This window comes from Falco punctatus (genome assembly GCF_963210335.1).
Source record: "Falco punctatus genome assembly, chromosome: 10".
NCBI lineage: Eukaryota > Metazoa > Chordata > Aves > Falconiformes > Falconidae > Falco > Falco punctatus.
In genome coordinates this window covers 9,767,741-9,790,165 of record NC_137590.1, presented here as the reverse complement: position 1 = coordinate 9,790,165, position 22,425 = coordinate 9,767,741, and the positions used below count along the sequence as shown (strand labels likewise).

The window sequence follows — 22,425 nt, the reverse complement described above, 5'->3', positions numbered from 1 at the left end:
CTGAACCTGCCTCAAGCTCTGTGACAGCACATACCTGAACTATGCACTGCTCTCCTCCAGTTGAGTCAATAAGGGTAAGAGAAGTATTGTGATTTTCAATATGCATTTTAATATACACTTTAAACTTACATTAACCATAATGGAAATTTAGATTTGGAAGCGCTCATTCTGCTGCCAATATACATAAATACTGGAGAAAACATAATTTGAAAAGTGTCAGTATCACGTACTGACACATTGCATCATTTACTTCCCGTGTGAAGGCATACTACTGATGTACATAATGCATATTCTACTGATGTACATCATATATATATATATATATTTGTTGTGCTTCAGCCATTTACCTGTAACCAGCTCTTCTGCCACCCTCAGCATTGCCACCAGCAAGAAGTGGGTTTTGTATCATCCTTCGATTTTATATTTTAAAATTCATTTTTACGTTTTTTAACAGTTGTCTCACATTAGTTAGAAATCATCTGCTTTTATTTTTCTGTTCTAGCATGGCTTCTTTTTTTTTTTTTTCATTTCCTGTTTACAGACAGAACCTTAACATCTATTTAAACACAGATACATCCTGCTACCAAGAATAATTGAAGTAGCTGATGATTTTAGGTACTCAGCAATTTACTGATTCGGAGAGCACAGTATCTCGGCATACCTTCTGCTTGGATCTCACGGTTTCGCTGCACAGCAAAGAGAGTTAGGAGTATTTGATCTAGCAAGCACATGTTTTATTAAATTATTGGCATTCTGCAGATTTCCATGGGGTAGCGACGGTTTACATTGCTTATCATTTCCTTTGGCTAAATTGCCTCATTCCATGTTTGACCATGTACAAAACCAAAGTGCCTACTATGTTTACAGCAGAGATCAGTAGCATTTTAATTCAAAGATATTAAATGTCCTGTGTAGTATTTACAAACTCTTCTTCTATATTTTTTAGTTAATGAATTGATTAATTTGGTACCAATTTATATATTACTATTAACCAGGAAATTTGCATTATTATGGTGATGTAAAGAAATGTCTTTCATGCTCAAAACAAAATTTTTAATTTTCAGGAGTTTTTGTTTTGTTGGGTTTTTTTGCAAGGAATTTACAATACAAAATAGATATGAAGGATAGCTCACACCTGGAGAAGGTCAAAATAATCCTTATACTACTGATATAGGAAAACACAAACAACATAAACAAAGCTACTAGGCACGCACCTTACATCAACTAAGTTATACAGATGCTGCTGAGGAGTTTGAGAGAGAAAACAGCCAGAGAGCTGTCACCTCCCTGCTTGGTGTGCCAATACTGGGGGTTTTGTGTGCTGCCTTGCTCTAAGCCTTGAAAATAGGCAGAGAGGCTGGATCCACAATCCAGCAGCTCCCACGCTGCCCAGGGGTCAACAGTCCGTAATTTGGACTGTAAAAAAAGACCCTCTTTGATCTGTAAAATTACTCCCTAGGCCAACAAAAACCATTTTGTTTTTGTAAAGACCATTCTCCACTGAGGCTGAAATGGCACAAGATGCTCAGCTTCACAGGGCAGACTTCAGAAACCGGCCCTTTCCTCCACACGTCTACTCCACTGTCCCAGATGTGGGATCCCAACACCCAGGAGGAGCACTAGGAACAATTTCTACACGTGCTTACAACCTACTGCTGCAGACTGCCCATCACCTTCTGCAGGCACGTTGCTCCCAGGGATGCTGCTCCCAGGGATGCTACCTGCCTCCCACCCTCCAGGGATGCTGCCAGCCAGGTACCGCTCGGCTGCTGCTGAGCACTGCAGAGCAGCGATCCAAGCACGAGGTGTTGGTGGGCCTCTCACCACCCACAGCTCCTCACTCAAAGGTCAGTCATGAGATTTTTCACATTTTGGTATAAAATAAGAATGGGATACTCATGCTGCCAGGTCCCTGTAGGCAGCATGCAGTTTGGCTGGGAAGCGGATCTGGGCCAACGTGCAGGCTGCTCTGCTCTACAGGGACACACACAAATGGATTTTAATAGCAGGAAAACTGGCAACAGACCCTGTTGTTCAGGTCATCACCAGAAGCATGTTTTAATTTATTTTCACAGAAAAGAACCTAACCCCCAAAAGAAATCAGCACCTATGTTTCCATGGCTTTCAAAAGGTGAGGCTCATTCCTTGATGCTCTCAGCTGACAAGTCAATCTTCATACCTGTGCTAAGGCAGAAACGTTGCTCTTTTCTTACCATGTAATTAGACATATGTAGGCAGGATTTCAAAGGCTTCGTGCAAGTGTATGTCCTTCTGTTTTCTTAAGAAATGGCACAGGCATTGCACATGCTCTTTAGTTAATTGTATGACCCCTCAACAGCTGTTACATTACCCAAGAGCTGTGGGCACCCAACAGTTGCACAGGATTGCACGTTCACCACCATGATCTGGTTGGGCAATTTCTTCTACCATACCTGCTCTGTTTCTGAATTTTAAGGGGGGGGGGGGGGGGGGGGGTGTTAGGTCTTTTTAATTGTGGGTTTTTTAAAAACAGTAGGCCTTTCTACATGCTAAAGAGTAAAGCAAAACCAAGAACCAGGTAATGCCTGAAGAAGAAAAAGTAAAATAGGTGAAATTCTGTTTTGAACTAATAAATATGAGTCACCACAATGATCTCATGAGAAAGAGAAGCCAGGTTTGTGTGTGACATTTACACTTATGAATAGCTAAAAGTCAATTCAGCTGGTGAACAGGAATGACAAGTGTTACAACAATAGTGTCACTGTATTGAGTGGCCTCTGGTTACTCAGCATAAGACACATTTAAAAGGGGTTGTTGGCCTAGGGGTTTTAATGTATGGACGCAGAAAGGTGTAGAGGTATTTACAGGAATTTCTGTGACCTGGGTAAGGTGAGGTTTCTGGGTAGCCTCATGGCCATGGCTCTGCAACAGTGCTAGTATCCCACTTAGCATGGTCCAGCCTGTCCAGACAGAACATCTGGCACTGATCAAGATGGATTTAAATGTATTTCTGTAGTAGTGAGTGACTGATTTTTTTCACCTTGATAACTGCTTGTAACACCATCCGATTTGGGACATATTACTGCAAGTGCCCAGCACAGGCACACTCTGCCCTCTCCTGTCACTGGAGGGAGAAGATGAGGCTCCTCTAGATGACACTGCAGAACATCTCAGGCTCCTTCTCTAAGTGACCCTTCCAGATCCTAGGGAGATAGGGGAAGCACTCCAGTTAGATACTGTGATTTTTTTAATGGCCAATGAGAAAAATCTGATGTTCTTAGCAAAGCCTTTAAACCGTTTCCAAAATGGCTTGCTGGGTGCTGAGCAGAACCAGTGGGCTTAATGGAACCTCAGTGGGACTCCAGCAATGCAAACGGACTTCCACCATTGTTGCATTTGGCCCTGTAGTCCCTGGGGTGGAATGATAAAGTTCACATCTCATAGTACATTATTCTTTCTTCTTTTTCTTCAGTGTTTCATAACATTATGAAACATGTGCCACCAAATGTCTTCCTTGACCCGATGCTGCAGGTGTGGCACATCAGCAAGGGCGTTTGTTATCACACACAATGGGCTTGTGGTGCAGCAGCCAAACAGGACAGCTGAAGCCTTACTTTATGAGGTTAATTACTGATTATCCCAAATGTTGCTACACTTACATACTCCTGCAGCCGGTGCTTCAGCTTTTTGCAAAAGCAGGGGAAAGAGGAAGGTCACAGAGGACTTTTTCCCTCACAGTAACAGATGCCTGAGGCTGATGAGAGATTGCTTCTCCTACCCCACTTCTACTGCCAGCCCCAAAACACTCTGATTTTAACCTTCTTTCAATTCTCAGATCCCTAAGCAGTTTCCAGAGGAGAGTGTAATTGTAAACACAGTGACCACGTGCTCACTTCCTTAACACCCTCTGGTGAGCCCTGGAGAGGCAGCTGAGGACACTTCAGAGCCCTGTAACATGGACTGAAAGCCGCTGCCAGCATTAGAATATTCTCAGCATCAGCAGTTTCCAGGCTTCACCTCTGCTTTACATCACCTAAGGCATTCAGATCTGTACCTCCTGCAGCACTGGAGAACGCTGCGCTGGGTTCCCTACGTGACAGCGATGTTGGCACACGGGCTGTTTGTTTGTCCACACACAGCCCTGTGTTACTGTGGTTCTACTGTCTTCAGCACCCACGCTTGCTCATCCACCTCCCATATGCCATGGAGCTTCACCCTGCCTCTGAGAGACACATCGAGATGCTTCATCGCACGCTCCTCCTCTTTTGACTGAGGAGCATCACTCGGGTGTTGAGGTGTTGCAGGTCACTCACTGCTCGGGGCGACTGTGCAGGACAGACTGGAAAAGGCCACTGGTTCACAGCACAGCGATGTCCCCTGCAGCCCTGAGGCTTTCAGAGCAGGTGGCACCTGGAAGGGATGTGACAGCCTTCCTCTTGGGAAGCAGTGGCCCTGAAGCAGCCTTTTCTGCAGGGATGGATTCTTTTCAGATAGGGCAATCCCAGCTTGTAAAACCCACATGAAATCAATTGTATAGGATTTGCTCAGGGCCAAGTCTATTTATTTAAAATAATGAGGGGGGAAAAAAAAGGTTAAAAACCCCAGTATCTGCACTGGTCATTCAGGGAAGAAAATACAGTATATTCCTGTCTCCCCTGAATCAGGTGGGGACGATTAAAGGCTCCCATCAGGAATGGCACAAACACTAATAGAGCCAGAGATGTTTTATATACAGCACTGCTTTGGCTGACAGCTCAGAATTTCCTTAGGGTGCTTCCCTGATGGAATGAATTCTATCTCCGATCTATACTGCAAGGGGAGGAAATGGGTATTTAAGTTATCAGTGTGTTGCTGTGGACTTTTAGACTTGCTACCAGTAAAATAATATGAGGAACTCCTGTTTCAGTGGCTTTCAGTGCACGTGTTAAGGCAGCACAGCTAATTCTCTGCAACTTAGACCCTGCCACTGCAATCTGCATTACATTGCCTGGTGTTATCATAGGACCAGGGAATTCTGAGCAGTCCTGAACAAGCCTGATGCCGAAGATGTTTATTTGTGATGGGCTTGTGCAAAGTCACGACTGAGCAAGTGCACTGGAAAAAGCCTCTGGCAGAAATTCCGAACACCAGGCGGTTGCACTATATTTTAAACAATTAATTTCTGCAAAATGTATGCGTGCTGGGGAAGGGGGGATAAAATACACCTATTAAATCACAGCCCTTCAAAATATGATGTCACAACAAGTCACATCCTATTAGAGGAATCAGAAGATAAATGTTTGCTGTGGGCTGGTGAAAGAAGCCAGGAAGAAAATAAAGCTTTCCACCCTGCATATAAATTGTAAAGGATGACTTCTTGTGTTGCCTTGCTTCTGCCACAGAAAAAAATTCTTTGCTAACTAAGAGAAATAGAGCAGAAGACAAATATCACAAAGACAGAGACAGCAACTGAGGCTTTTGAACAGAGAATGTCAGTTATTTCCAGATGCAGTTGTGTATTGTTTTGGTTTCACGCCACAGAGCCTGCTGACCAGGGCTTTGCTTTAATCCAAGTGACTTCATCCAAACCTAGAGGAAAAGGTTCCCATCTCAGGCTCTGGCTTCCAACATTACACAGATAAGAAACTGTTAAGAAAGGGAGAATTTGGGATCTGAGATAAAATTAATGAAGACTCCTGTTTAGACCAGTACGTGCTACTCAGGCGGCACTGGGGAAGAGGGAGGACAAGGCTAAACTTTCACATTCCTGGGAATGTTTTCTCAGGATGCCAGGAGCCAGCAGGAGCACTGCCCAGGCATGGCACCTGCATCAGCATCTCAGGAAATGGGCTTGTTTTTGCTGTTGTGAACTTCTGCACATTTCTGTATAAGAGCTGTATCTGGTGAAACTGATGTGTTATGACAGAGCTCTCTTTTTTTATTCTTACATATCAGATTAAAAGATGCATTGCAGGAATTACACATTGCTGTCATGTCTTTGCTGCGCCCTGCTTTCCACAGATTTATATTGCTCAGAAAAGAGGAGCAGCTGTAATTCTGCCAGCCTGACAGCCATTGACAAAGACAATGAAAGCATTCTGGGCTCAAAAGCAAATGGTTATTTAATTAAAGAAACAGGAAAACTCTCTTTCTTGCGATAGTCAGCAGCCAGATGGGCTCCAGCCCTGTATCTCTCTTCATTCCTTGAATCATCTTCTGGAGGAGAGGTAAGCAAGGTGACTAAATAGTTCTATACACTACATAAATACCAGGGACCAGCCTCCCAGGGGTCTGTGTCCTGTGGGTGAACTGTCGGGTGGGAGCTCTGCAGCACCTGCCTTTGCCTGTGTGGGTCTCTTGGGGCATCCCATAAAAGCCAAGTCCACAGATGTCTTCCCCTCTCTGGAAAACCTTCGCTCTTCTTGAAGTTTGTAGGAAGTTAATGATCTCTGAAACCATGACCACAGCGTAAAGTCAAATGCAGATTACACTCAGTATCTTTCAACAGCGAGGTGCTCCGTTCTGAAAAATCTTCTATTTTGCTATAAAAGAGTGCTGATATCTTTTCAAAATATCTCTTCTAAGTTGGGAGTCAATCAGATGTGTCCTTAGAAGCTGGCTCCTAGAGCCTTTGCTGCATAACCTAATATAAGGGTTTGCTGGAGGCATATATTAATGGTTTTTAAATGAACTTTCAGCAAACGGTGCCTTGGGAGCACCCCTTTAGCCTGTGCTTCAGAAACATTTTGAAATTAAATATAGTGAAACAGACAGCTAGAAAAATAGACCATATTAATACTAATAAAACCCCTAATAGACAACAGACTCCAAGACCATTAAAATTCTAGTCATGGCTGGAAGACCAGACTGCAAACTTTGGAGACAACAGCGGAGAAAAAGCAACTAACAGCAATTTTGAAGAGAATTTGATGTGATTGTAAGAACATCAGGTGGTTCTGCCTTGGTTGTGGTTAATAGACTCTGTTGCGACCCCCTGCACGGCAGAAATATAACGTAATGAAAGACAAGGCATATAAATCAGCAATCAACTCTTTCTTCTTCTCGACACATCAGTAACAACGAAATGAAATGAAGATCTGGGATGCTCCCCTGAGCTAGTTCTGCACCGCTTAAATTGCACCCTAATCTGCCATATTTATAATGCAAGCGACTTCAATGGATTAGGTTCTTCAAAATTCTGTGTAATTTTGTAAAACAAAGTAATTATGAAGCCAGCACTCTCCAAAGGGCTATTAAGGCCACAGCTTAGTACAGTGATAAAAGCATCTGATTCCATGGAAGTTTGAATCTAATCATAAATACTTTTTGCCTTCATTCTGATGGTGGGCTCCAACAAATCGCTTTGTGATCTAAAATCTCTTTTACTACAATGTATCTATCACTGCGTTCTGTAGAAAATGCTTGTGGTACAGGGAAAAACAGGAAGGAATGATGAAAATTGCAGTATTTTAGATGGAAATAACCATCCTGATACCTTGGTGTCTTTTTTACCTCATTATACAACTCAGATACCTCCACAGGTGTTCATTACATACTCAGCTGATTGATCACCAAAGGACACCTTAAAATGGCATTTCAGCAGGACCCTGACAGGTGCCAATAAACGACAAAGAAAAGAAAATCTAGCTAGAAATTCTGATTCTTGAATATAATACTGTTTGTGAAAATTGACGGGACATGGTGGGAAAACAAGTGACATTGCAATAATGCAGCTGGAAAACTCCACTAAGCATCATCAGGGTGAGAAAAACAACCTTCTTGCTTTCATTCACTCAGAAGTAACTGATTAATTCTTTAAAGAAATCAGTTCAAGCTGCCAGCCTAGTCGGTATTTTTAACAATGTGTGGCAGTGCATATTGGCCAGCGGCCCACCTCGGAGACCGGCTGGTTCTCTGGGAGGTTCCTACTTTGCCAGACAGGGATAGAAACTCCTTTCTGACAGGTTAGTATAAAATAAGACAATTCTTGCTGTTCTTGGACTTGGCGCTCTTCAGAACGTGTGGAGAGGTCCCTTCTATTTTTCACTGGAAAAAACACCTTGTTAAGTTCCATATGAAGGGAGCACATAAGGAACAGGGAAGAGGGCTCTCCCACTGCTGCCCAAGCCATAGCGGGTTGGTGAGATGCCTTTTGCTGGGTACCAGCTCCCACTTCCACTCTCACCTGCCTAAGGGCAATGGCTTTCCAATGGAAGCAAGCTAGCCAAGAGTTGGGAATTGCAAGGCAGAGGAATGCCTTTTTCAGGGTCTCCCCTCCTGGGACTGAGACTCTGCTTTGCAAACCAGGATGACAGTGCTCCCTTCCTATGGCAGAGGCTGAAAGGAAAGTGAGAGTTCACTGAGAGATCCTGAAGCTCAGACACTGCCAATGCCAGCACACCCAGCTACCCAAATAGCCATTTAAATGTTAACACTTAGTGGTTCACCTACTTTTATCCCATTTCTCTTTACCCTAATCAGAGTTTGGCACTCAGACAAGTACTTCCAGATCCAGCTGATGAGATGATTCCCTTTTCGAGGGCATCAGGAGTTAGAAAATGTTCCTTGCACAAAGAACCCAACAAGCAGTTCAAATGTGTTGCAATGTCAAAGAGTATGTTCTGCTTCATTCAGCAGCAAGAAAGATCACACTTCCCTGCACAGGAAAGCCAGTGCAATTAGCTGTTCGAGTAACGCTCCGACTTCTTTGACTCAGGCTTTTCACAAAGGAAAAAAAAAAAAAAAAAGCACGTAAACCTGATAAACCGCTTTTAGTTTATCAGGAGATAAAAGGAGAGGGGCTTTTTATTACCCACCAAGATGTTTTTACTGAATCAATGTGAAAACACACCTTGGTGTACTGTGTCAGAGACAACATTATTTGGGATTTTTGACAAGAAACTGCTTATTGACTTGCTCACAAGCTGCAAAAGTGATAAAAAATAAAATGCTAGAAAAAAAATCATAAAACAGTGATGGTTCAGGTCTTCTTGCAGTTAAAACAAACAAACAGCATTCTACTAAATTATTCTTTCCTAATGACATTCATTAGAAAGTGCTTTGGCTCAGGTTATTCTCTATAGTGAGAGGGAAATCAAGGAGATGCCACAGTTTAGGAAGATGGAGAAGGACCAGCGCAATCTGCAGTAAATTGCAGGGACCAACAGGGACAGGGTCTAAACTTCACACATATTGCCTGTGCATTGCAGCTCCTGGATTTTTCTCCCAGTGATTGCCTGCTGGTTTGTATGGTATTTCGCTGCTCACAGAAGCAGCAGCCAGATTTCCTACCCTACAGACAGCAAAACAGCGCCTGATCCAACTCAGAGCAAGCCAAAAGTTGAATTAACCTGCAGCTGCTTCTAGTAACTCCAAGTCAAACAGCAGAGGTTGCACATAGGTGGTAGGTACTGACGGATACATCCAAAGGATCCATGTGGCATCTTTGCTGGAGAGCTACCGCAGTAGTAGCTACCAGAAAAAACCCAAAACTTTATCATATTTTACTATCACAAAGCAGCTCGTCTCCAGCTTATCATGCTGCTTTAAGTATAAGCTTCGGCCCTTGATTATATCTGGTTTTCTTAGATGCACTTTGAATTATTTCTCTCTTGCTTTCTGACCAGTCTATTTTTGTCTTCCTTCTCATTTACAACAGGCCTGGATGAGATATTGCTCCTGGGAACAGAAGTACCATCCCAGCTCAACGATGGAAATCAATACAATTAGAAGATGCTATAAATCTAGTTTTCCCTGAAAAGCAGGGTTGTATTTTGAGCTCTAAACCTGTAAAATCTCCCCACACTTTGTAAAGCAAGTGAAATCACATCTGCAAGTACCTTCTGGAGTACTAGGGGTTTTATTCTTGGGCTCTGGGGTAAATAAATGAACACACAACAAAAACAGGAGGACCACTCACAACCTCTCATGGATAATGACATGTCAATCTTGACTCTTCTAATAAAGTAAAAAAAGCATTATTGTCCAGAATCACCTAATCATAATCAAACAAAATAACTAGCATAGAAACATAATCAAATAATATACAAAGGTTTGTTACCAGCCTATTAGTTGATCCAGACAGGTTAAAAATAGTGTTGTGAGCCGCCTTCTCCTAGATTTTCTGTCTTTATTTCTACCGGGCTTGGATTTCTTGACTCATTTGATGTGTTACAGACCTAACATTCACGTTGACATTAGCAGTGACAGGTGGTAATAATGCCATTGTCATTCACCGTTGTCTTCCTGCAATCCCAAGAGTGCTAAGAAATGGTTGCCTGATCCAAGGCCAGCAACATCAATGCAAAGGATTCTTGCTGCCTCCCATGGCTCAGTTGTTCACTTTTCCAGTTTAAGGTTGAATTAAGAGATGACTATTGCAAATAAAAAACATCAGCTGGGCTTGCTCAAATGTCATCTTTTATTTTGGGCTGTGTAGCTCAAGGAAGGAGCCTGGAGAAACCCTGACACTGAAGGCAACCTTTTCTCATATAATTTGCTGTACGCTCTTACTTAAACAATGGCTCCTCAGGAAAACACCAAGCTGTCCCCAGGGGAAAGAAGACACACAAAAGAAAGAAACCATCTTCTGCAAATGCATCTACTTAATGGGTTCTTAATTCCAGTTTTCTTACAGGTAACAATTTTTCCCAGCCAAACTCTCCCCATCTGACATGAAGCCTTTCTCAGCAATCCAACAAAACAACCCTACCTGCTTAGAAGTTAATGAACAATCGTATCCTCTTCTGGCAAAAATAAAGTGAAACTTTTCAAAAAATCTGAAACTTAAGTAAAACTCAAATCCAAAAGCGCTCTTCATACTGAACCAGATGTAAAGATTTTCCGTGTCAAAACTGGGCGATCAGTTTTCATGCCTGACTTACCTTTGTTCCACTTCTGATTCAGGCACACACCAAACTCAGAGATCTTTATAAACCAGCACAGCTTGGCACTGGTGCCAAAATTCTCCCCTTTATTTATTCTTGCCTCTGTTTTGGCCCTCTCCATGCCAGCAGCCCCAGAGTGAAAAAAAAACCTGAGAATTAATTTATTTAAATAAACTCAACAAAAAGCCAGACCCAAATGAAACATTCCCCAAAACCAAGTGCCGTTTTAAGCAGATCAGTCTTCTGCCAGCGAAGAACAACTCTCTCTGTGCCAGAACAAAGATTTTAAGACAGAAATCTCAATCAAGGGACAGCTTTTTTTTTTTTTTTTTTTCCTTTTTCCACCACCCAAATGAATATGGTGTGCGATTGAAACATTCCTAATACCTGGCAGCATATCAGCATCATAGGAGCCTGGTTATGACAAAAAGCTGAGCTTTAGGTACCTAGGCTGCCCTATGGGAAAAACTTCCATCCAGATCAGGCACTGGTGAGTAAGTGGTGGATTTCCATGTCAAAAATCATAGTTCTTCAGTAAAACCTATTTCTGGCCTTAAAAAACATCGACTAAAATACAACATAACATCTGGGTCTGCATTAACCCATCTCGGGGGGGTGTAGGTATTTAGTCATCAGCTGTAGGGATCAGGCCCATGTTAACAGGCGTATTGTACTTTCTTGCTAATGGCTCAGCTGGACAGAGACATATGTAAGCACGAGACTGAAAAGAAAACACATTCTCACACGCCGGTGAACTGTGCCGTTTCAACCTGTGCACCTGGTTCTCCTACAAATAAAGACACACTTCAACAAAAACCACTGAGCAAGTAAAGAAATAAAACAAAAGCGATCAGAGAGCATCAAATCTTCCAAGATAATTAAACTCTAATTAAGCAATCTGTTCTCACTTTGAACCATAGATCACACAATTCAAGCAATTTTCCACAAGGATTTGACAGTCACGTGCAGCAAAGGAAAAGCAACTTTTGATTGATTTTGTTTCACTCTGTAAGCAACTAAATTGAATAATACACGGGACAAACAAATGCTAGAAATAACAGACCCCGCCCCGACAAAACTAAATGGAATTTTTATTTTATATATTGCTGCTTTAGGTGGACCCTGGCCTTGGATCGATCTTTGTTGGCTTACTGCAAAAGGTCAGCAAAGGTCTGCCAAGAAAGCATTTTTTTCTTGCAATTACTTGCTACCTTTCTGGTACAGAGAAAAGGATAGGCTGTGCTAGAGACCTGCCACGGCTTTCAGGAAGGAAAATGACTCAACCCCTCTTAAAAGTATGCATTCTGCTTGCCTTTGGTTTGATGCTGAAAACACCTTTGGTAAGAACTCCAAATGTCTCAAGAAGAAAGGGAAGAAAACAGTAAGTGTGCAGTTAGCCCAGGTCAAGGCATGTCACTTGGCAGTATTTCTAGTAAAGCATCCCTGCCTGACGATTGCACCAAGTCAATTTTCTTTCCCACCCACAAGACTGCTGCTTGTGTCTTGGAGGGACCACCCATGAGAGCAAGTCCAACCCATTCCCCATGGATGGGTGCCTTTGGATAAAAGAGAAGGAGAGTTTTCTTCTCGAGAATTTCCACTGGGAGTCTGTATCCAAAGAGGAATTGGGTACCTCGGTGCCTGTCCAGCCCCAGGTCAGCAACCACTGGCTCTCTCCTGGGAAGGAACAGGCTCTGCTGGATCCTTTCCACTGGCATTGTGAACTGCAGGGTCTGTACAAGAGAGCTGGTAACTGGAGGCTGTGAGCAGGGATGGACAGCGGCGTGGTGGACGGAGCCCAGTGAGTTACTGCAGCTCATCCTCCCAAGGCATGCCTGTGTGACATCGTCCTCTTTGTGGGCTGCCATGCTCGCAAGGTGCAGTGGCGTCCGGAGCAACCACAGACTTTGTTTTTTCCAAATCCACAGATTTTTTCCAAATCCATGGATTTTTCCGATCTGCCTCTTCATTTGGTTTAAGAAAGGATGTCATTTTGCTGGGGCTGTAGGTGGACATCGCTCCATCACAGCCACTCCTGCTCCCCCTCACTGCCTATGTCCGGGGGCATTCCAGTATCTGAATACACAGAGTTCCTTTAAGCCTACCCCCAATCCATGTAAAAGGCACATGAAAGTACAGCCTGGTCTTCATTTGGAGACCAATACACGAAGGAAAGGATAGGTTACTCAAGGGCACCAAGAGGACACCAGAGCAGAGCCCCCAGCAGCTCTAGCTATCATAGCTCCTTCTGATTCCTTATCCTTCACAGCTGGCAGAGGGGCCATAAATCTAATTTTGCTCCCTTTTCCCTTCCTACACTGTAGAACAACATTTATGTGTTTCATTTATGCTAAATGTAGGTACACTTTCATTTTACTAAATGTGCCAAAAATAGAGATCATACATCATTAATACTGTCTGGCTTTCAGCTGAGTCATTACACGTTTATGGAGAAATAAGTATTTATGCGTTTACCTCAGTTTTATGGACAATATATTCCAAAAGGATCCATTGCCTTCAGCACAAAGGGTTTTCTATATCATTCGTTCTGTATACAGTTTATCTCATTATGTAAAATTAAGCACTCTTTGTTCAGTCAAAAAGACACAATAAATTATATGAGCAAGTGAATTTCTCTTACTCATTTCTCTTAGCAATTTTGTAGTGTCTTTCATCCAGTGATCTCAAAATACAAACAACCTGGTTAGAAGCTGTAATTTCATACAAGCATGGTCTCATCTACTACACATAAATAGTGTGTCCACATCTGTGGCAGAGTATGCTTGATTTTTTTAATTTCACAGCAGAAAATAAAACTTTAGGACAGGAGGTTAAGGAAAGTCAACCTAGAAAACTGAGAGACAAAATTCACGCAGCTTCCAGAGTTTAAGTGTGGCTAGGGTGCAATTCTCTTTAAAGAAAAATACCAAAAGCATTTTAACGAGCACAGGTAATTAGAAGCTCTTTTTTTATGTGTCCTTTAAAATATAATTTGTCCAACAGGACCAGAGGTCTGCTTCACACCATTTTATGTGGTCCTTACTGTATTGTTTCTGAAAATGACAGGACTGTTACTACACGTTTATCCTGGGGGCTCCTGCCTGCGGACATGCCATTCCCATTTTTAAAATGGGGAAAATCAAGTGGGAATCTCAGGACGGACTGGAAATAGAGCCTAAGCCAAAAAATGAGCCCATTTAGACATCACTAGTTTCTTCACCTGAGGATATAAAACTCTTCACTTAGGTTGTGCCCTGCAGCAGCAAGGCAAGGGGAGGATGAATCACCCACCGCCCCGTTCTCCCTGCGCTGCCATGATGGATCAGGTCAGAGGCACTCTGTTCCTTTCGCTAGCAGGTGGCTTTCTGGAAGCTTTATAGACGACCCGCTGCAGTTGGGTGACTGTGACCTCATGTCTGGAATAATTTAATAAAAAAAAAAACCCTAAGCAAACAAATGAACAGCCTTCCTGCAGGGAAGCCTCTGTGCCTGCCTCCCTCCCCTGGGACGGGACGGAGCAGCTGTACGGCCGCGCTGGGCCGTGCCAACACGGGCACCCTCGGCGGGCGCTGAAACCACAGGGTCAGGGCTCATTCACAAGCTTTGGTTTCTCGGACTGATGTCAGAAGCAGAAGAAATTGGTGCAAATCCACTTGTTTGCCAGCTAATCCTACCACCCCTCCTTTCTCTGTACCAAGCCCACCAGATGAGCGGCAATCTGCCGGTGGGGGGCTTGCACCGCAGCCCCCTCAATCTTCCTCATATGGTGCAAAAACTGTACCAGGAGTGCATAGGAAAGCATTTTTTCCTACACATTTATTGCTTGTACAAAGGCAAATTATAGTTCCTTTATAGAATCCTATAGATTGTGTTTCTATAAGCTTTAGCCACAGAAATCCCTTTTCAAATAACCCACACGCCTCACTTTGTTTCTATTGCTATGCAAGCAAGGGGAGAGATAGAGGGTATAGGCTTGATACGGAGGAAATGCGGGAAGGCGGCACAAGACAGATAAAAGAGAAAAAAAAAAAAAAAAAAAAAGGAAAAAAGGATGAGCTATCTTGACATTATTAGCTAATAACCACCAGCGCAGCGGGCCGCTGCCTTTCGCACGGCAAGGCTGGCACCCTGCGGCCGCCCACCGAGCGCCTCCGCTCCCACCGGCTCCAGCGCCACCTCGGCACCCGGGAGACGAGAGCTGCCAAAACCGGAGCCTGGCACACTCCAGGCTATTTTTGATTATCCCATCCTATATTTTCCCACAATCATATGGCTGGAAGACCAGGAATCCATTTCACCAGAGACTATAAGTTTTTGGAACAGCTCAGAGTGAGATGAACACATCGCACCTTTTCTTTCTAAGATTTCCAGAGTATTTAAAAGACAGATATCTGGGAAAATACTCCTGTACAAACCCGATCACCCTGAATGCCTCAGCACCCAGCTCCCTTTCTTCAGCTTGACAAACAGAACACCCCACAGGTTAAATACCAAAAAACAAAGCCACTACAATAAACTTTTTCCTGGCAAGTTTACTTGCCGGCATTTGTAAATCCACTGAGAAAGTATAGTGCAATCAATACAGCTGAGGCCCAAGTTCTAATTAGAGCCTTCTGTTTGAAAACAGCTTTTCTTTAAACGCTACGTGGCTAGTGATAGTGATAGAATATTCCCTAAAAATAAGAAAATGATTCATTAGTGTTCATGGAAACAGAAGATCAATCTGCCCTTGTGAAAGTTAATGAGTACACAGAAATATCACATTGTGACCCCTGATCTCGGTGCCTGAGGCAGCACTATTATTATGCACTCACCAGAATTGCTCAGCAACAGGACTCAGATACAACTCTTATTGCATTAATTTTATCTGTGTGATTATTTAAATTAATGACATTCTGGCTGCAAGTCACAAACTCCAAGAGATGTTAATCTGCTTAAATATTAATGATGCTTTTCTGCTGTAAGGTATAAGAAGGGAAAGCAAAACTAAATACTAACAACTTTAAGAATAAGTATTAAAAACAGTACAAGAAATTAATAAAAACAGTACAGTGAAAAATAAAGCTGTTTCACTCAGACAAATGCTGAAACAACCCACTCAAATGGCTTCCCTCCCTCAAGGAAGCAAAATTTTTTTAAATCTTAACATATTAAAAATCTTAAAAATTTGTGAAATCTTGGTCAAGCAAAAAAATTAAGATCTCCTTTATTTAAAAAAGAAAAAACCTACCAAACAAACAAAACCCCCAAAAGTTTTGAAGTATGATGAAAATACCTTGAAATCTTGAGCAACTTTTGGCAAGTCCTCATGTGACTCCCTCTCCCTCTATAAAGCAGAAATGGAGAGAATGTCAGCCATCCCGTTTCTCCCAGCAGCACGATGATTTACGGTAGTTATGCTGCCCTCTATGCTATTTCAGATAACGACATTTGCATTCTGTCACCTGTAATAAGAACGTCTAAGAAAAAGAAACGTAATTCAAAGTCTTGATATTACGACTTTTTCCTCCTAATGTACTTGATTCCAAGATTAGCCTTTTAAGATCATTACCTGCCGAGTTCTGCTGCAGTCTGGACCATCTCCATCTACCCACTGTGCTGTTACCAGTTTGCTGGTTCATACCTGCTCAAAAGACAGAATAACTTTTTTAGTCTGGATTTGAAAAGTGGGGTAAGCAGCTCTATATGCTTTCTCTTCTAATCCCTTTCTTCTTTTACCCCTAAAACATATTCTTCTGTCTCCACTATTATGACTTGCAGGTTGGCCAACTGGTCTTTTGTGTGATAAAAGGGAGCAGGGGCATGCATTTCTGTCCGGTCTTTGAGGAGCAGCCGTTGGAAAAAATGGCACAGTGCTTCTTCAAGCTGTATGAACAGGACAGGTTACAGGGAGCCAAAGACCTGCTCATTGGGATGATTTTGCAGAACACTTTTGTGCCTTTGAAAAAGTTATCTAGGAAGATCTGTGGACATTTGAGAAAGAACAAGGTCAAAGGATATAAAAGGCCATGCTGGAATTTGGTGGAGCAATTGAAACTAGTCCATAGAATTGTTATCCTCCTTTTCACACACAGCACAAGCTCATAAAACCCCTTGTGAAATCCTGTTAATGTGAAGGGCCTGTGTGCAGGGCAGAGACTGGAGAACAGTTCTCCAGGGTTTGTCACACACTGAGCCTCGAGTCCCACGGTAACCCTGAGCCCCACAACTCTACAAATGGACTTGCAGCACCCTCTGAAGTACATCTCTTCAGACAGAGCATAGCTTGGGTACCTGAAGGACTTCCACTCCACTTCTGTATCCATCTTCACCGGCGTATTGGGTACCAGGGACACAGCTGGCGCACGTGATGGCATCACCGTTATCAGCGCTGTACACACGCAGACTGCTGTACAGCCTGAACACCCCAGCTCCAAACACAGTGAGGACCTTCCCCTCACCATAAAGCTAGTAACTGTAGGAGCAGCAAACCCTCTCACCTCCTTCAGCTAAAGACCTTGCTAACCAAGCAAGTCAGCGTGATGCAAAGACTAAGTAATCTGTTGGTACCACAAACTGAAACAAAGCAACTTCTCCATATCGTGGCATACACACACAGCCATTCAAAGCAAACTTACTTCTAGGCCTTTTTTCCATCCTTCACAGGCGGTTTCACTAGAAAGAATAATAACAGAGCTGGTTGATTTAATGACCCTTCATTTAAAGGCCAAGGTTAGAGTGGCTTTTTTTTGGTCTTCTTTGTAATTGGACTGCTCAACCACAGATAGTTTTACTGTATCAATCACTGCATGAGTGAAAGGTGAATAAAAGCATTTACTGAACTGTCATATCCATGATAAAACAACAGATGCTGTCAGCTCTAAAGGGAATACATTAGCAGAACCAAACCTGAAAGATAAAGACCTATTAGTCATAACATGCCTTTCAATCACCTATGTTAGCAGTTCAGCTTTGAAATAAAGTGAACATAATCCTTATTTACAATAAATTAAGCTTATCTTTGCACTATGGTGCATCTTAAACAATGATGGCATACTGATTTTTCTCCCTCAGAAACACATTTACCTTCACCACACTCACCAGGTTTGCTTCCCTGAAAACCTCCCTCACCTCCAGTTCTGTTACTACAACCCTTTTGGATGTAGAAACCCAACATCTTACATGTTCCCAGTGTTTTACTTCACAACTGATCATAAGTTTATTAAACTGATACACGAACCCTAAGCCCAAACCAGTTAAAAAAAAATCTTACTGGAGTGACTGGTTACTTCAGGACACTGTTACTTCAGGACACTGTAACAAACAAAAAGGCTGAAACTTGACTTGGAAATATCTGTTCCTTCCATATTCCTGGGCAGCAAATCTGTTTCATAAAGGAAGGTAAAGACATTTTTCAGCGCACAGTGCAATTCCAGAGGTGAACTATCCCAGCGTGCCAGCACTGTACCAGGGCACAGCTATCTGTCGTAGCTGAGCACATAGCTTGGTGCTGGCCACCGTACGGGGGACTCCAGCTGAGACCTCGCCACCCTTAAGCAGAGCAGAAGAATGACTTCAGCGGTCTTGAAAGCTTTTACATTCCCTTATGGCATTTAGTTGTTTTGCAGCAACATGGACTTGTTACCTCGTATTCCACTTGTAATGAGCTATAACCCTTACAGCCCTTCTAAAGGGCTGCTGTCTCGCTTCTCTTCCCATTACGCATTTGTGTAGTCAGTTAGCCTTGCTTAGAAGCACTTGTCCCCATTGAATCTCTTCAATTTGTCCAGATCATTTTGTATTCTAATCTTACATGCCAGTGTCCTTTCTTCCCGTTCTATAGATCTGCAGTTTTAATAAGCACGCTCCCTACTGCTCCATCCCAGTGATTAACCACGACTGGAAGCAGACACAGAACTGCATGGATATCTGCCTCTAGCACTGAGCACCAGCAGCATCCCTGAGCACGGCTCACCGTAACTGTGAGCTTTGAAATCTACTTTTAGTCGTGGTGTGGGTCATGATCAACTCCTCCCAGTCTGCTTTGAAACTTCATATTCAGAATTAAAAGCCAAGATATCTGCTATTTTCATGCCAACCATCAGGCCATGTCATATGAAAAAATTAGCCTGGGCTAACTTACTTTCTACATACATGAACAAATGAAGCTCGTTCTCCACAAACCTACCCTGGCCTACTACTTTTCTTCCAGGGTACCTGGTGAAAAACTACCTGCTAACATTATACAAGCCTAGATAAATTAAATTATCATTAGATTTGTATCCCGTATTTTTTTCAATTAACAATATGCAGAGACCATATTCCCCACCAGTGCAATCAAAGTAAGACCTAGTCCTTAAGCTTGTTAGGTGAGCATGAATGAGATGGTTAGAGATGATCCGTCTGACTTGTAACCTGCCAAGGCATTCTTACTCAGAACTTGTTAACAAAGTGATTTAACTACACCTCACTAAGCGCAGTGCTTCACCTGCATTCAAGGTAACCATAGCTTTCTATCTGCAGCTGTCATACGCCTGACCATTTGGCATAGCACACAGTAGTCAACCATGCTACTTTTGAAAAGTCTGTTTACCGTTAAATTAACACGCTGGTGCCAATCTATGAAATCAGTGTCTAACAAGGATGCTGTCACAAAACAGAAAATTCAGCTTTCTGCCACGAAATAGTTTGTGGCATTGTGAGATTCCTGTTGAATCTCTTCACTCTGCTTCACCAGGACACCCAAGGAGCGGTTGTGTGGCTCTAGACGTGGAGGGGGGATCCGAGCAAACCACTGTCCCCCACCATCCGTCCTCCCAGTGCCACAGTGGTTCCACAACAGCTCTGCTCACGATGCCAACAGCGACGACAAAAAGCACTGTACCACAAACAAAGTGGGCCTTCTTTTTTTTTTTATTTTAAACATTCACAGAGATGGAAATAAATACAGGAAATAGAAGATAGAGAGGGTGCTTTTAAGAGAAATCAATCAAGTCTTCACCAGGCTTCAAACAGGAAAAATTGTATCCAATGCTTAAAACTGGCCATCATTTCAAAAGCCAAGGATTAGGCTGAACAATAATGTAAATAACTAAAGATAAGCATTACAACAAACAAGGGTGACACAGCTGACATCAGTGAACACACAGCTGTAAGAGACAAAATGGAACCACACTACAACAGGAAAGTCTCATATATTTACAACATACCTATTATACAAAAACATCTGGAAATATTTAGGGAGTGATTTCTTCTCTGTCCAGCTGTAAGATACAAAAGATACACTGGAGGGTTTGTTGGTTTTGTACCCCTCCCCGTTATCTACAGAATAGTTTCAGCTTTTGGCGAAGTTTTAAAAAAAAACTTTATATTGCAAGAATTTTTCATCCAACCTGAACTTTTCAGAGTTTCCATCCTTGCTTATCATCATCACTGTCATCCACTGGGGTAGTCTGTCAGAGGATGAGTTTGTAAAGTTCTTTACAGTCTTTTATCGATGGTCTGGCCTGTAGGTTGGAAAAGTGTCCGTGCGATGAAGCTTCACTGGGCTAGAAACATCTTTGCCAAGTCAGATGAAAAAAAACAGAACAACACTCAGTAAGGCCCTTATTCAGCATTTTAGAAAGCACTATGTGAATTACAGATTACAGCCTTTTAATTAAACCTATCCTGGCTTAACCTGGTGCTCCATCTCAGAAACACCTCTGCTCAGTTTTTCTTCCCCAGTTCCTTAAGAACAGAAAGTTGTACAAAGCAAATTAGTATTTTTTTTAAGCTCTGGCTTTGCATTTTAAATGCAAGAATGCACATTAGCTCACAATATTAGCATCAGTTCTTTCCAGTTAGAAAAGAGGACAAGAGCCAATTCAGAAATCATAAATTCTAACTCTGGTGGAAGAAAGTTCTTGCATACAAGCTTTCAGGCGCCTCTGCCATTGAGTGACATACATACGGAATTATACAACTCAGTATAACAATTATTTTGTCTTTCTTTTTCCAGTAGTAATTGAAGCATTTCAAGATTTTGGCAACCTGATCTAATTAGAAGCACTCGGAGCACCACTGAAGCAGCAGCACTGCCTGCTGAACGAGACAAGGACTTCAGTGTCTTTCCTAATTACAATGCTGGCTGCATGGCTTCCCTATTTCACAAAGACTTTTACCTCATTCTCATGACGACAACCTCCTAGGATCCTTTTTATCCGCTATAACAAGCAAGCTATTTTTCTAAATATAAAACAAGTGGTTTGTACCCATACAGTCTATTTATCTTGTGTCAACTCAGTGCTGAATTATTGTTTTAATAAAGGACTCTACAGTAAGGCGCAGTAAGACCAATCCACCGATTGTGTCAGAGTGCTGCAAGCAGCCTTGTTCTCGTGTGCCACAGGCTGCCACCAGCAGGTCATCTTCCCATGCCCTAATTTATTGAACAAATTTGAACAGGCATGTAAGTACTGCTTTCATCATTCGTCCCTCCTCTGGAACACTGGCTGGCTTCAGCTGGGGCTTTCCGTGTGCCGCCTGCCCCCTCTAGTGTTGCCAAAAGGAAAAAGGGGAAAAAAAGCAACTTTCATGATTTGCTGAAAATCAAGAGAACCAGAACAAAACACGGCTATGTATGTCAGGGCTGCCGGTGCTTGCAATTTTTAATCACAACTTGTGATATTCCATGTTCGGGAGATGCCAAGCTCTACAATCTTCAGCTTTTTTAAACAAAGTAAAATAAATATCTATCGCTCACTATTCCTTGAGAAACTTCTTGCACCTGAGAGGAGGAAAAACAAAACCAAAAAAAAAGAGCCTCTAAAAGTTTTCTAAATGAGGATGTTGAAAAGTATCTGTGTAGCGATTTCTGATAAATCTGGTAAATGGTATCGCCATGTTTAGCACCAGAAAGCCCTGCAACCTCCTGACATTTTCTCCTAAGCACAGGTTTACCTGTGGGGTTTTCTGGATGAGACACCAAGAGCAGGGCTGCCCCTTGGTGCTGCACACACCAGCCCTGACCTTCAGGGATGACAGGGAAACAACCCGCACCCTGATGGCCAAGCTGAGCTTCACTTTCTAATGCCCCTGTGGTGAAAGGTCCATCTGCATCACCCAAATGTTTAATCAAGCTAAGGCTTTATTCCATACGTTGTGAAAATAAAGCTATGACAGGTACTGGCTCCTTCCACTCAATATGCCAGGCTGGCGCGCTTCTAGTAAGCATTTAGCCTGGTTTCTGCTGGCTTTTCTGGACAATGCCCTGATCCTGGCTTCACACCTCAGCAACATCAACTCCTGTCCAAACCCCAACTCAGCCCATCCACGTAGCTTACAGTGGAAGAGTGTGTTCTGAAATACAAACGGGGTGTTGTTTTTTGGGGGGTTGTTTGGTTTTTTTAATTCTAAAAATACACCACTACAAGATGCGGACTGTGGACCAGCTCCTCAGAGGCACGCAGCACCTGCAGCGCCTGCTCCAGAGGTGCCCCTGGGGAAAGCGGCACCAACATCAGCAGTGCACGTTACCTGCTGCTTCTCATTCTCCCAGGAGGCTGAAGTTCAGTTTTCCAACACCCTCCGATGTACAGGGGCAGAGGTGGCTCCCGCCAGC

At 42.8% G+C, this 22,425-nt stretch overlaps 1 protein-coding gene across 8 annotated transcripts in view; it reads right to left on the bottom strand.

Annotated features, from left to right (window-relative positions):
• Positions 1-508: 508 nt before the first annotated feature.
• Positions 509-22,425, bottom strand: part of DOK5 (docking protein 5) — a 65,306-nt gene continuing 43,389 nt past the window's right edge. For 7 of the 8 annotated variants that reach the window (XM_080405252.1, XM_080405247.1, XM_080405248.1 and 4 more), the window contains one exon: positions 509-20,381. In XM_080405252.1, the coding sequence (XP_080261378.1) occupies positions 20,314-20,381 (68 nt within the window). In that variant the 3' untranslated portion in view covers positions 509-20,313. The remainder of the gene's footprint in view (positions 20,382-22,425) is intronic. The other variant, XR_013930839.1, reaches the window with a different exon arrangement.